This window comes from Engraulis encrasicolus, chromosome 21, assembly GCF_034702125.1.
Source record: "Engraulis encrasicolus isolate BLACKSEA-1 chromosome 21, IST_EnEncr_1.0, whole genome shotgun sequence".
Classification (NCBI taxonomy): domain Eukaryota; kingdom Metazoa; phylum Chordata; class Actinopteri; order Clupeiformes; family Engraulidae; genus Engraulis; species Engraulis encrasicolus.
In genome coordinates, this window is record NC_085877.1 from 6,137,760 (window position 1) to 6,152,249 (window position 14,490).

General features: G+C 48.6%; 1 protein-coding gene across 2 annotated transcripts in view; it reads left to right on the forward strand.

The window, feature by feature from the left end:
- Positions 1-14,490, forward strand: part of exoc6b (exocyst complex component 6B) — a 111,027-nt gene that overhangs the window by 31,285 nt on the left and 65,252 nt on the right. For both annotated transcript variants that reach the window (XM_063187350.1, XM_063187351.1), the window contains exons 7-8: positions 1,995-2,180; positions 5,463-5,531. In XM_063187350.1, the coding sequence (XP_063043420.1) occupies positions 1,995-2,180; positions 5,463-5,531 (255 nt within the window). The remainder of the gene's footprint in view (positions 1-1,994; positions 2,181-5,462; positions 5,532-14,490) is intronic.

The window sequence follows — 14,490 nt, forward strand, 5'->3', positions numbered from 1 at the left end:
CGTGGGAAGAGACCCTGGGAAGATTGGGTGTCCCCCCTCTGCTTCGTCCCATCTTGCGTCACCATTGACGTCCAACCTGCCATTTACCAAAATATTTCAAGTGGATCCATTGCACTTGGAGTCGCTGACAGACAAGGGAGAGCAGCAGTTTGCTGGGAGCACAATGAAGGCACATGGTGGTTGTGATTGTAAGGCTGTAATGGGGTTCTCCTCAAGGGACCTCTATTCTCCTTTAATACCCATCCTGGAGGGCTCCACTTCAAGCTCTTGTGCTTTTTTAATTTATTATTTTTCTCAGACCTCTGAAAGTCTGAAATTCTATTGTCACTCGCCGTGATGGGGAAGTGGCAGAACCCTCCATTCTTGCTGGTCTTGCACGTCTCCAAAGTCTGAGGCACTAACGAGTGCCTCACGGACGTGCACAAAAGCTGATGACGCATTTGCAGACGTCAGGACGATGGTTTGACGCAGTCTTCAGGGAAGGTTCCCCCACCACTTTTTTGTTTTCTCGAGAGGGCATCCTTAATTACGTTTTTTCCCCCGGACCTCTCAACGCCGTCTTGCTTTTCTACCATGACCCTTCCCACTTGCTGGAGAGATATGGTGGCTGAAGGGGTTCATTGAAAACGTCTTTTCCTCTGTGTCAGAATGGCAACCCATGTGTGTGTGTTCAAATTAAATTGTGTAGTGGTCATGACTTACGCAGGTTCTCTAATGTGTTCAGACTGGGTAACTATCCTTGAATATAATGTGGAATGGAGAAGAATGGAGATGCAAAATGTGCTCAAAAGGATTTAAAGCTCCTCTACTTTGTTATTAGATATTGTGAGGAAAACCGTAACGGTCAGTTCATACTTGGAGATACACTGTATGCAGTGAGGCGAAGTTGAAGAAGCCACAAGAGAAACATGGACGCAACCAAACCATCAATGATCCTTGAACACAACTCAGGCCAACAAGGACATGAACCATCTGACTCTCTGAACCCCTCTGTTCTATACTTTTTTCACAGAAAAATATAAAATATAGTCTTGGCCTCTCTAGATCCCAATAAGCACATTTTTAAGGTTCCTTTGTCAGTCTTTTTTTGTTTGCATCGTGCTTTCTGATGTAGAATTTCCCCGTCTTTACTGAGTCCTCATCGTGGTTTGCAGGCCCTGAAGGTTAGGAGGAAAATTCTTCTCTTGTGAAGGAAAATAATTATTGGTTAGGTAAAATCTGTCCCCCCTCATCCAACACCAAGTAAACATGCTCATGGTGGAACTTTGTCTCTCTGGAGGCTTATACAGTGCATTCCTTGTTTTGTTTTGATTGTATCCAGCTAAGAGCTCTGTGAGGTTCTCCTCCAAGCTGAAGCGACACTGGAGAGAGCGCGTATATGTTTGATGGTTGCGTACTTGTCTTTTATTTTATTATTATTATTTTTTTACTTTGTCTTGCTCTTACTCCTTTGCATACCTTGGCATGGACCATGCACTTATGTCTCATGTAGATAAATAATTGAATAGTATATATTCAGTAGCCTTAGTCTGACCTAAATTGGTCTATGGATGCAAAATAGACAGTACTCTGAAGGTGTGGCAACACTGAAAAGTTAGTCGAGTGTTTTGTACCAAATCAGATTAGATTAGATTCGTTATTGTCCCATAGGGATATTTGGCACAATGCTTAAAAACAAAGCTGCAGTGTGCTCCAGCAACTGCTTTCAAGTGATGTTTTGTCCCTCCGTGATGCACCTGCAAGCTGAGGGATGATGCGATGAGTCCCAATTGAACTGCAAAATAGACAGTATTTTGTGTTTTTAATAAATGTAAATTGCCAAAGTACAACTAAGTGATTGAATAAGTAGCAAACTATGTAAATCATGGTAAATAATAATACATGATAAGCTTGACTAATGGACTTTCTTGTGTTAATCTGCAGGCTCAACAACTCAGTAACCAAACAAATAAATTGGTATTAAATGGACTGATGTTTTTTGTGTTTATCTGCAGGCTCAACAGCAGCGCTCCATGAACAGTGCGGGCATGCAGCAGCCGCAGCAGCGAGGGGGGAGCGGCCGACGCGCCCGGAAGGAGATGGCCATCACTGAGCTGGAGGGCCAGAGCGGCAGCCCTCTCTCCGAGCAGGACTCTGGCATCCTGGACGTGGAGGACGAAGAGGAAGACGAAGAGGACGAGGTGAGCTCCGACCTCTAACCTCTAACCTCTAACCTCTAACCTTCTTGTGAAAGTCAGAAGGTCAAGTTCAGGACGTCTCTTGTCTGTGAACGCATATCCTGGATTTAGCTTGATTGCTGGAAACATTGTGCCTGTGATGGTTTGATCAGTGTCTGACAGATGGCTATGGCCAACTCGATCCAGATTTGTGAAAAAGGAGAAAGGATTCTGACATGAGGGGTCCCGACCATGTGAGTCACTCCCCCATAATGAACAAAAGATTTCATTTATTTGAGAGCGCAGGCAAGGGTGGTGATCTGCCAATGACCTGCTTGTGTCTGGTAATCTGAGGTGATGTGTGTCTGTCTTGTTTTCATTGTCTCAGTGTGGACTACCAGTCTTACCCTCATACTCTACGTGCTCTATGCATCCATTCTTTCCCCATCATTCTTCCATCCTACAGTTTCTGTCATTTTATTTACCATTTCCTTTTTTCTTTTGTCTTCCTTCTTTTCCTAGTTTAATTCAAACCACGGCCCCCTGCCCCCAAAACCCCTCTTGATTTCCCCTTCTGCTGCTGTCTTTGTGGCTTCTGGCTTAGGGCCGGGCCTGGCGAGCCCCGGGCCTTCCCCTTTTCTTAATGGACCGTCTCGTTTCTGCAGTAGTTTAGTGTCATTAGGGCCGTCTCATTCCCCTGGGGCAGGGGTGTGTCGTGAGGAGCATGTGGAACGTGATCTCCACACAGTGGATGGTAATGATGCTGAGAGGAGAGGAGACAGGGTGGGAGAGGGAGCGGGAGGGGAGGAGAGGGTCTGTAAACTCATCTGGACCCAGCAGCACTGCGGAGCAGCTACGAGTGACATCTCACACGTAGCCCTCAGCTGTTTTTAATGCTGGTGTTTTTGTTGACGTCTGCCTTGATGTTGTAACAACACTAGTGAGTCCTCCTTGTCCGTAAGGGGTGAGCTACAGTATACCGGAAATAAGGCAAATTACATAGGTCACGGTGCGGTCGATGTTGAGATTTTTAAACTCTTGCCAACGGGACCACTAATGACGCTCAGTCCCTGATGCGTTGGATAGGGAGCTATACAGACTTTCTGGAAGCTAAGGCTGACATGTCAGGGGGAAAAAAAGAACCAGGGCAAAACTCTTGAGAGCTGCAATGTGGTGAAGCCACAACCACAGCAAGTTTGGAGTTACAAGGAGAAGTTGTAATGGCAACGATCCATACACAAAGGGCCAAATGTTTCGAAAGCTCACCACACGAGCAACTACTGACCTCAGCTTGAGAAGATGCAAGCAAGGCATGTCTCCTATGAAATGTCCACGACCACCTTGTTTCCTGTGATCCTCGGGATGTGTTGATGCCCAAATTATAGTCTTGTCATAAGTGAGATGGTGCTATTTAGCACTTAGTCTGGTACCCATAGGCTTCGCGTGGAGAGCCTTGTGGATAGGAATATTCCTCAGTGGTCGTGTGCAGACATGCTAGCATCTAAGTAGCAGCCACAGTGCAAGCTGTTTTGATTTACTTAATGCCAAGGAAACGGCTGTCTGTTCCTTCACGCCATTGCACGGCACTGGGTAGTTCACCCACCACACCACAATATTACATTACAGTTCACAGCTGCTTTAATCCAAAGTGACTCCCAGGAGTGGAGATAACGAACAATGTACAAAGCCTGAGGAGAATACAGGATACACAGGCATACCAAGGTTAGTCCAGGTGAGTAGGGTTGCGCTGTAGTTTGTTATGGGGGGAAACTGTCATATGAAGGAAGTCCTCATATGTTTTTTTTTTTTTTTAAATGCATGGGCTTTTATGCCTTTATTAGATGGGACAGCTTCAGACGGTGACAGGAAGCGACTTGGAGGCGGCGGATCGGGAAATGACCTCGGGCCGGAATCTGACTCGGGTCCCCAGCGTAGCGGTGCATTGCCCTACCGTATGAGCCATGGCAGGGCACTCATATGCTTCTTGACGGCTGAGTGAGATGGCGATATACTTCCCTAATAACTTTCATGAATGCTTTTGAATTTTTTTGCATAATTCATTCATCATGTTCGATGACGGGCAACATAAGTGGACTAAACGTTAAGATCGACATCTCAGTCACATCAGTGTGCGACTTGCCTGAGAATCCAGTGCCACGAGTTTGTTTTAATGAGGGGAACTTCATTGAACCTCTGCCTCTGCAAAAGAAAAACACAACACTTCTTATAAACGATGCGGTCGAACGTCTGATACAGCAAAGGCTTCCACACATGGTTTCGTTAACCCCCTAATTATGTGCTCTGACCACCGGGCTTGCAACGGGGACCATCCGTCATAAAACCCATATCCCTCTCCTCCCATGCTACAAGCACATGTGCGGTTTAGATATCTGTTGACCTGACTGTAAGGACCTGTTCTTGACCTGCTCTACTCCCCTCATCACCCCTCCACCTCCACCCTCCGCCCTTCCCCGTACGTGCGTCACCGTCGTAGCCTTTCCTGTGCGGGCCGAGTCGACGCACCAGCTCCATCTGCTCTTCCCATCTCTCGGTGCCCACCGCCACGGCCTGCATCCTGTCAAGAACCCAAGGTGGTGCCAACGCTGCCAGCTCACGGTGGCACACCACGTCAATGCCTCCTTGGCCTTTCTTGCCCTCGGCCTCCTCCTTGACACGACGTGAGCTTGCACCACTCCACCGCAGCGCGCCGAGGGAGCTTTTCAAAACGTCCACTGCACGGCTCAGCGCAAGGCGCGGAGGCTGTTTGTTTGCTGCGCGCCCATTGTTTGACATGGCTCTTCCTCTCCGAGCCGCTTTGATGGGTGCCGTGGCCCGCGCTTTTGCGCCGTGTTTGTTTTTTGTGTTGAGTTGAGTGTTCCTGGTGGTTCCGTGGGAGGGAGATGAAAGCTGGCATTGTTTAGGCAGCCCCAGCTCTGGGGAAAACTAAGCAGCATTCCCAAAAAGAAGAAGGATGGAACAGGTTTCAGATGGGTGTGTGTGTGTGTGTGTGTGTGACTGTGTGTGTGTGTATCTGTGTGTGTGTGTGTGTGTGTGTGACTGTGTGTGTGTGCGCGCGCGCATGTGTGTGTGTGCGTGCGTGAGTGCGCGTGTGCGTCTGTTTACTGTATGCCTGTGGGGAAGGGTTGGGTAACAATTTTTATGTGCACAGTGAGAAGTAAATAGTCAGCTTTTTTGTCCAGTTAAAAAGTGTTTTCTTTTTTTCCCCATCTCGCTTTCTCTCTGTGTGTCTCTGTCCTCTCTGTCTGTCTTCCCCGTATGTCCTCCTCTGTTCCTCTCTCTCTGCAGGTGCCCGGCGCACAGGAACTGGTGGACTTCTCTCCTGTCTACCGCTGTCTGCACATATACACCGTCTTGGTAAGTCACCTCTGCATGTTCTCCTTATGAGCGACGACACCATGCAAATGACTTGACCGTACTGTAATATACAGTCACTGCACCACACCCACAGTGCTGAGAAGATCCATGACTCTGGACGGCCCGACCCACCACCAGCCCTCCATTTCTTTTTACCACCAAATCAGGAAATCATGACTGGACGTGTATTTGTGTGCTTCATTGGGCCCCATGTGTTGAGGGGCCCTGTATGTGTTTTCCTCAGCTGTTATACAACGGTTACAATCAAGCTCTCTCAATTAGCCAGCCAGCCACCATCTCCTTCTCTCTCTCTCTCTCTCTCTCTCTCTCTCTCTCTCTCTCTCTCTCTCTCTCTCTCTCTCTCGCACTCTCTCTCTCTCTCTCTCTCGCACTCTCTCTCTCTCGCACTCTCTCTCTCTCTCTCTCTCTCTCTCTCTCTCTCGCACTCTCTCTCTCTCGCACTCTCTCTCTCTCGCACTCTCTCTCTCACTCTCTCTCTCTCTCTCTCTCTCTCGCTTTCTCTCTCTCTCTGTTTTTCTTTCTCTTTCTCACACTCTTACTCTTGATCTTTCTTTCTTTCTGTCTTTCTTTCTTTCTGTCTTTCTTTCTTTCTGTCTTTCTTTCTTTCTGTCTTTTTTCTTTCTTTCTTTCTTTCTTTCTTTCTTTCTTTCTTTCTTTCTTTCTTTCTTTCTTTCTTTCTTTCTTTCACTCACTCCCTGCTACCCACCATCATCCATGAGTATTTTTTGTGACTCAGCTTAACCAAATAAACTCTGAGCTCTTGAGTGCCCGGTGGAGGCCCTGGTGGTGCCGGCTGCACTCTGGCTTTGGGCACGGCCATCTCCAGTCTCCAGTCTCCAGGTAAAGGGGCTGCCAGGGTGGAAAGTGGATTTGAATGTCAACCTTTGGCCTTTTAAGGTCAAGCACATTCAGGTCTTGGATGGGATGGAGCCGTCATTCTAGCTTACACGGCTTGTGGGTGAATTTGTGGAAGACTACATCACACACGCACATGCACACACACACGCGCACACACACACAGGCACACACACACAGGCACACACATACAGACACACACATACACACACACACACACACACACACACACACACACACACACACACACACACACACACACACACACACACACACACACACACACACACACACACACACACACAGGCACATACATACAGTACATGCATAGGTATACATGCAGACATTTTCTCTGCACATGCTCTGCAGTGACGGCATCCCTGAGTGGTGGTGAGAACACATTTCCTCCTCGGGAACAATAAACTATTTATCCATCTATGCATATATACATCCATACTCATAAGCACACACACACACACACACACACACACACACACACACACACACACACACACACACACACACACACACACACACACACACACACACACACACACACACACACACACACACACACACACACACACACACACTTGCACACACACACTTGCACACACGCATGCTACATGCTCAGGGGGTAGGCAGTGAAAATTGGTGAGTGGAACATGATGAAGTGTGGAAAGAGGGGAAGTGAAAAGGGTCTCTGAAACACTTTGTCACACACACACACACACACACACACACACACACACACACACACACACACACACACACACTACATGCACACAAGTGCACACACTAGACATGCGCGCGCCCACGCACGCACACACACACACGCACACGCACACGCACACGCACACATGCACACACACACACACATGCACACACACACACACACACACACACACACACACACACACACACACACACACACACACACACACACACACACACACACAGGCGAGGTCAGAAGGTGAAGTGGTTGGTGGAGAGGTGAAGGGGGCATGCCGGGGTTATCCCATGGCTGTCGTGAAAGGGAAAGGGGGCGAAGGTAAACAAACTTAAGGAGTATATCGTGTCTCTTGATAGGCAAAAAGGGTGTTGTTTTTTCTCTCTCTCTTTCTTTCCTCGCGGGGAATGTTGTAGTTTATGTGTTTCCTTCCCATGGCACTGGTCATGACCCCTCGGTCACCCCCGGGTCCTCGGAAACTGATCTCCTTCGCAAGGGGCTGGGGTGTCTGTGTTAGTCGGGTTAGTATTGTCTACCAAGAGCCTGTATATATACACACACACAAGACTTGCTCCCATACAAAATGTAGACCAATTCCAAAGAAGAGCAGAAAGACGTTTTTGTATGTTTGGACAGCAATAAACCCCTGCCCATATGGTCACATTAAAGGTTATAGATAAAGAACGAAGTCATGACCAATGTGAGATAAAAAGATATAATGGGCCAAATGGTGAGAACCGAGAAAAAAGTGTTGAACTTAGATGATGCTTTGGATGTGTGTGAAAGGAGAAGAGTGTAGTGGCCCTCTCTGATGTTCAGGCTGGGCCCCAGTCTCCTGAGAGGAAACAGTTCTCTGCCTCCTCTTCCTCTTCTTCCTCCTCATCCATATCCTCATCCTTGATCTTGCCATCACCAGGGGCCGTGACCTTGGATGTAGTGTTTTTGTCTTCTGGTTGAGGTGTTTTTTTGGGGGGAGCAAAAGGCTTGATGTGTGGTGGCGTTGCATCCAGGGTTCTGGCGGATGAGAGAGAGGGAGTTGGCCGCATTCAAAAATGTGTGAGTAACCGCTTCTTGCCCTCTGCGAGTTGGTGTCAGGGAAAGGCAAAAACGTACATGTAAGTGGCGAGGGAAAAGGCGTGCTTGGCCTGCAGGAAACGCTTCAAGAGTGGCACAGGCCCGAGCGTTCCCAAGGTGTTGACAGGCATGACTTCTTCAACCGGCTTCTGGCTCGTCATATCTCGGCCCGGGCCCGAGGCCTCATTGTTTTGTGTTGTTTTTTTGTGTGACTTCCATGTTTGTTTGGCTTTGTCTTCATTCCATCGCCTTTTTCCCACCGTTGTTTCTTCCCCCCCCCTCCTCGTTTTTTTTTTAAGCGTTTTCTTTTGTTTTTTACCCTTACCTCATCTCTTAAGAGTTCTGTTCTGCTGCTGCTGTTATTCCTTTTAAGTGCATCCAGAGGTGGTAAACACGCCCATGTCCTCTTGACCCCGTGTCTTTGATAGAGTTGCCGCTTGGCCCTGCAGAGGAAACCAGAGGCCAGAGGCATCAGGGAGAACTGGAGAGAAGGTTCTAGGCCAAGTTGGTGGATGTGACCATAGCCCCCGCATTTGAGCGTGACTGGCAACGGGTGCCAATCTCTGACTATTGTTGGACGGCCCCTCTCGTCTCTCCATCTCTTTATTGCATTTTTCGGGGTCGCTCCACGGTTAGGGCCTCCCGCACCAGTGTCTCCATCCAGTCTCGCTTCATTTATTTGAAATATAAACATGGATGTAAAAGCTCATTCCCAATCAAGTTTTTAGCTTTTTTTGAGGGAGTGGGGGGCGGTTGTCAATTTTGTCCTCCCCGTCCTCCATCCGTTTTGACTTACTTGCACCACCCCTCTCCAATCAGAGTTTGAATTCCTCCCTATTCAACTCGAAGCCTGCGAACAATACGCCTTTGTCTGCTACCAAGCGCGTACCTTTCAAATAGGCTATGAAAAATCTGATTAGAATTATGATCAGTGTAAACAGTACGATTCAGCGGGTGCCAACTGCTTCTAGTCAGACCAATGGATCGCCACCCTGTTTCATGACTCGTCTTGCCTGGAATACAGTCGAGCACCAGGTATACATTATCCACCCCGTATCCAGCCACTGCAGCCAAATCCAGCCACTCTGGCCTCAGGTTGCCTGTCTTGGAGGAATGAGGAAGGCTGTCATTTGCAGCTGAACTTTGGACTGAGAGGGTGCGTGTGTGCGTGTGTGCATGCGTGAGGGCGTGCGTGCGTGTGTCAGGGTGCGTGTGTGTGTGTGTGTGTGTGTCTGTCTGCGTGTGTCTCTGTGTGTGGGTCGTTCTGTGTTTCTGTGTGTGGGTCGGTGTGTGTGTATCTGGCTGTGTGCGTGTTTGCAGGGGTGGGTGCATTACTCTGGGGCTAGGCCGTGCATGGCCTGGGTTTTCTCATCACTCTCCCACAGAAAAATGTCTGAATATGGGGACATGATGTGGTGTTTAGGCAGCGAGAGGGCCTGATGGAATTTGGAGAGCGAAAGAGAGATACAGACAGAGAGAGAGAGAGAGAGAGAGAGAGAGAGAGAGAAATGGGTCATTTGAAAGAGGGTGAGGAGAGGGGGAGAGGGAGACAGAGAGAGGGGGGAAGAAGGAGGAAGAAAGAGAGATGTCTAGAAGAGAGACAGAGAGAGAGAGAGAGAGAAATTGGGCATTTGGAAGCGGGAGAGGAGAGCGAGAGAGACAGACAGAGAGAAAGAGAGTTAGAGGGGGGAAAGAACGAGAGAGAGCGAGAGAGAGAGAGAGAGAGATGTGTGGAGGAGAGAGAAGAGGCAGCCAGGAGGTCCAGGCATGTTTATGGAGCAGAGTGTTCCGCCTGTTCACGCTGATGACGTGACCTTTGCTGAACTGGAAAGAGATGAAGTAGGGTTAGAGCCTGGAGGTGTCGCAGTAAATTTACCCCTTAACCCCCCACATCTCTCTCTCTCTCTCTCTCTCTCTCTCTCTCTCTCTCTCTCTCTCTCTCTCTCTCTCTCTCTCTCTCTCTCTCTCTCTCTCTCTCTCTCTCTCTCTCTCTCTCTCTCTCTGCCCCCCCACCCTGACCCCATGTACAGACATATACTCACACACACTTACAGTCAGAAACAGAGAGCAAGAACAAAGCGGGGTACTGTTTCAACCCCCTTTGACTCCTTAGGTCATTCAGTTCCTGCTCCAAGAAACTGACTCCAACCATCTCCAACTCCTGCTTTTTTGCAAGAGAGAGAGAGACACAGAGACAGAGAGACAGACAGAAGAGAGAGAGAAGGGGGGATTGAAAGAAACGCAAAGAAAGAAAAAAAGGGGGGTGTGGACCTCAGGGGAGCTTGGCTGTTTTTTACAGCCAAGAGAGAGAGACAGAGACAGAGAGACAGACAGAAAAAGAGAGAGGGAAGGAGGGATTGAAAGAAACGCAAAGAAAGAAAAAAAAGGGGGGGTGGACCACAGGGGAGCTTGGCTGTTTTTTAATTTCACCTTCTGCACTTCGATAGCCTCCATGTCACCCCAACCCACCCCACCCCACCCCACCCTAGTCTCCATTGGGGGGAGGGTTGAGTCTTAAGGCGGATTCACAGTTAACGTAACTGGCGCTAACCTCATTCATACCTCCCTGGCGACGATGGCGTGCGCTCAAAATGACGTCACACGCCCCTCCGCAAGGTGCCACGGCGCAAGGTCTTGCACCCCACCATTTTTTGTAACTTGGCGTGCGCCACCAGCGACCATGCAGGTAGGCAGACAAAGCAGGAGTTGCGAAGAGATAGGCTATAGCTACTGTACTACAGAATGGACCCTACATCATTTTGAGGATAACAAAATGTCTTAGGAAGTTATTTTATCTTCTCCCTTAAATGTTGTTCAGTGAAACAATTGTTTACTTTGTTCAGTAAAGCAGGTTGTGATCTATTTATAAATTCTGCGGCCAGAACAATGCTCTCACGTGGTCTTGGAATTATCTGGGAATGTAAGCTACAACAAATATCTATGTTTTATTGTGATAAGTCATAAGTCAGACGTTCAGTAGCCCTACATCAGCCGTGTTTGGCTTTCTATTTTTATACCTCTCTAGAACTCTGCCGCGAGTGCGACAGATTCTGCCGTTTCTCTCATGAACAGCAGAGGGCACACTTCCAAAAATGCGAGGAAAAGCCTGTAATTGGCGCTTTTGACTATGAATGGTCTGCCACATTTTAATGGTTCTCGTGCCAAATGCGCCACATTATGCACGTTAAGTATGCGGAGCCCTTTAGGTTGCCTGTTGCAGTGCTGGGGGTGGCCTGTGTGCACACTTGGTTTCTAGGCCTTGGAGTGAACACAAACACACACGCACACACACGCACACACACAGGCCTCTGAGTGCCTCAAGTCTATCGGACAGGAAGCAGACCTCCTTCACAGCAGGAAGTGGTGAGACGAAATGGGGAAGGTCAAAGTTGAACCCTAAATGCTCTGCGATACTGACAAAGATTGTGTGTGTGCGCGTTTGTGCGTTCATGTGTGTGTGAGTGTGTGAGAGGGAGCCATCCAGCAAGTAAGAGTTTCAACCCCTCAGTGGGATTTACCATTGTTTGTGTATTTGTATAGGAAGAGTCACTGTTTGTACCTTCAATTCCCGTCTTGTCAATGGAGTTTTCTGTTATTGTTTTGGCATAGGCAAGTCAAAACCTTGTCCCCAGAACATGTGGCCTTGGGCTGGTCTTAAGTTTTTTTTGGTCTCATTCAAATTCAAAGATTTTATTTTGTCCGTATAATGGGAGCCCTTGAGAGAACACCTCTCTCCCGCTACAATGCAACCGTGGCGAGGTCTTTCAACCCGGGGTTGTCAATCAGTCGTCACTGAGAAGTCGGCCGGACTCATATTCCACGGGCGGACTCAGCGGGGTGGCAGGAGGTGGCAGGCAGAGGGTGGCGGGTCTGGTCACCCCCCTGTTCTGCACGGCTCCACTCTGGCGGTGTGTGTGTAAGGGGGCCCTTTGTGGGATAACATCTCCCCAGCTCCAAGGGCCCTTATCTCTGGGTGGGTGCCAGCAGGGGGGTGGGGGGACCTGGGTCTGGTCTGGTCTGGTCTGGGCGAGAGATAGATAGGGGAGTCTGCTCTCTTTTGCTCTGAAACCCCTCTTACCCGGAGGTGGTAAGGGACTTGCTGGGCCACAGAATAGCCTTGGTCTCATTGCAGGGCCAGCCCCGGGCTGGCCCGGACAAAAGGGGGCTGACGGTGATCTCATCAAAAGGGGGCTAGGTGCTAAAGATGGCCGCCGGTCCAGGTTGTGGGGCTAAGGGCCGATTTCCCTGGCCCGTCGAATTCGATGGGCCAGCAAGCACCGCCGAGGCTCGGAGGCGGGGTCAACCTCTGTGTAAAAATGTGGCTGCATGGGGGACTTATCGCTAAATTCTGGGCAAATTATGGTTAAGCATTAGTTTGGGGTGTTTGGCTTTCTTATGGCATAATTTCATAAGATGCAACCTTGGCACTTCTGTTTGTGTTTTTAAAGTTATTTAGTCAACATAACTTTTTTGTTGTTATCAGGGCATCATGGGCACCACTACACTTAAACTTGGGATGTCATAGCTAAGTCATGTCGGCTTTTTTCTGCTTTTAGCCGCCAACTCTTGTGCCATTATCGTGATTTGGCATGCTTTCCACTGGACACCAATAAAAAGTGTCTCACAAATACTCACACATGACATTTATGTCGGCTTATTTAGCTTTTGCGCTATTATCGCCGAAGGTCTGGTAGGCTATATCGCACGTTTCAGACTGATCGCCAAACACAGTTTGAAATTTACACAAGGGCTTTAATGTCAAATGGATGGAAATAACATGAATGAATAGACAGGTGGCACGCCGCAACGAGGGGGTGTGTCGCTATGTCCGGGGCTCATAATTTTCTATAGCAACTGATGAAGGTGCTATGTCTCAGGGATTTGGTCTCCTTTCACATGGTAACTTATTCAATTACCTGCACATTCATGTCTCGCTATGTCCGGGGCTCATGCTTCTGTGCGCGATTGGGGGGATTAACTGGGCATGTTCGCACGTCTCCTTCTGTTCACTCTCAGTTGTCGAGCTGCTCGTATTTTCATGCGTCTTTGTCTTCTTAACATGCACTGCGTCCCATACAGCTTCTGAATCGACAACTTTGCCATGTAATAAAACTGTTCTTGAAAGGCAAGCCATTTTCTTTGCAGTTCTTGTCGTCTTTGTCCGTAGGCTACGAGCCAAACGGCGACCTGCTCCAGCAGAGTTTGCTCCATTTTATTCTCCTTCTTTGTCGTTGTTCTGTTGTTGTCCTTCTGTGATTTGGGGCGAAAGTGGGCTGTGCCCGACTGACGTTTCACAAACAAGGCGTGTACCTGAATGTGCCTGGGGTCGGCTATGAGTCCGATCAGGCAAAAAATGGCCCGGGCCGGCAGCTCCGAGCCGGCCACTCTCCTGAGCCCCGGGCGGCCCCGGGCCGCTGAAGCGCGGCTAATGAGACCAAGGCTAATGGGTACTGTATAAGATGTCCTTTGCAGCGCAACACCCCCCACCGCTACCCCCCAGCACTACCCACCATTTCCATTTGGCCCCACACCCCTCTGTTTCCCGGCGCTACCTACACCGTAGGCCCCGTACTGATGGTTACTGCAACTATTTTCTTTTTCTGAAGAGGCGTGTGGTGATAAGGAACAGCCCTGGCATTGAAGCGGCGACGACGTAGTAAGGGGCTGGAGTGAGAAAAAAAGCACACAGAGTTCTCTGTTGGCCCCTGGACACACACAGGTCACAGTCCAAGCACGATCTGCGATTTCTCTCTCTCTCTCTCTCTCTCTCTTGCTCTCGCTCTCGCTCTCTCGCTCTCTCTCTCTCTCTCTCTTGCTCTCGCTCTCGCTCTCTCGCTCTCTCGCTCTCTCTGCTGTTTTGTTGTGGCTGTGGGCCTGCCCAAGCCCTTTAGAGAGTATCTGTCGGAAAAGGTCACACGATAAATATACAATATATAAAGTTGAACACCGGTTCAAGACACATGATGAATAAACAATAAACGCTTACTTTTAATACTCCAGCGTGCACTGAAGCATGTTCAGAATGCCAGTGATTGAAGATTTTAGTGGTTATACAAAGTATATGCCTCTCTTTTATATGCCCCTCTATGTTCATTCTTTCTACTGAAGACGTCTTTCTATGTATGCCATATCCATCTGCTATTGCACACACAAGTTACAGTCATTTGCAGTGTTGTGATGGGCTGGAAATATGCAAGTACTTTAACAACCAAGTTCATCTTTCACTTTGTGTTAGCTTTTAAATAAATACACTAAGCTCAGGTTATGCTCCAAATATTG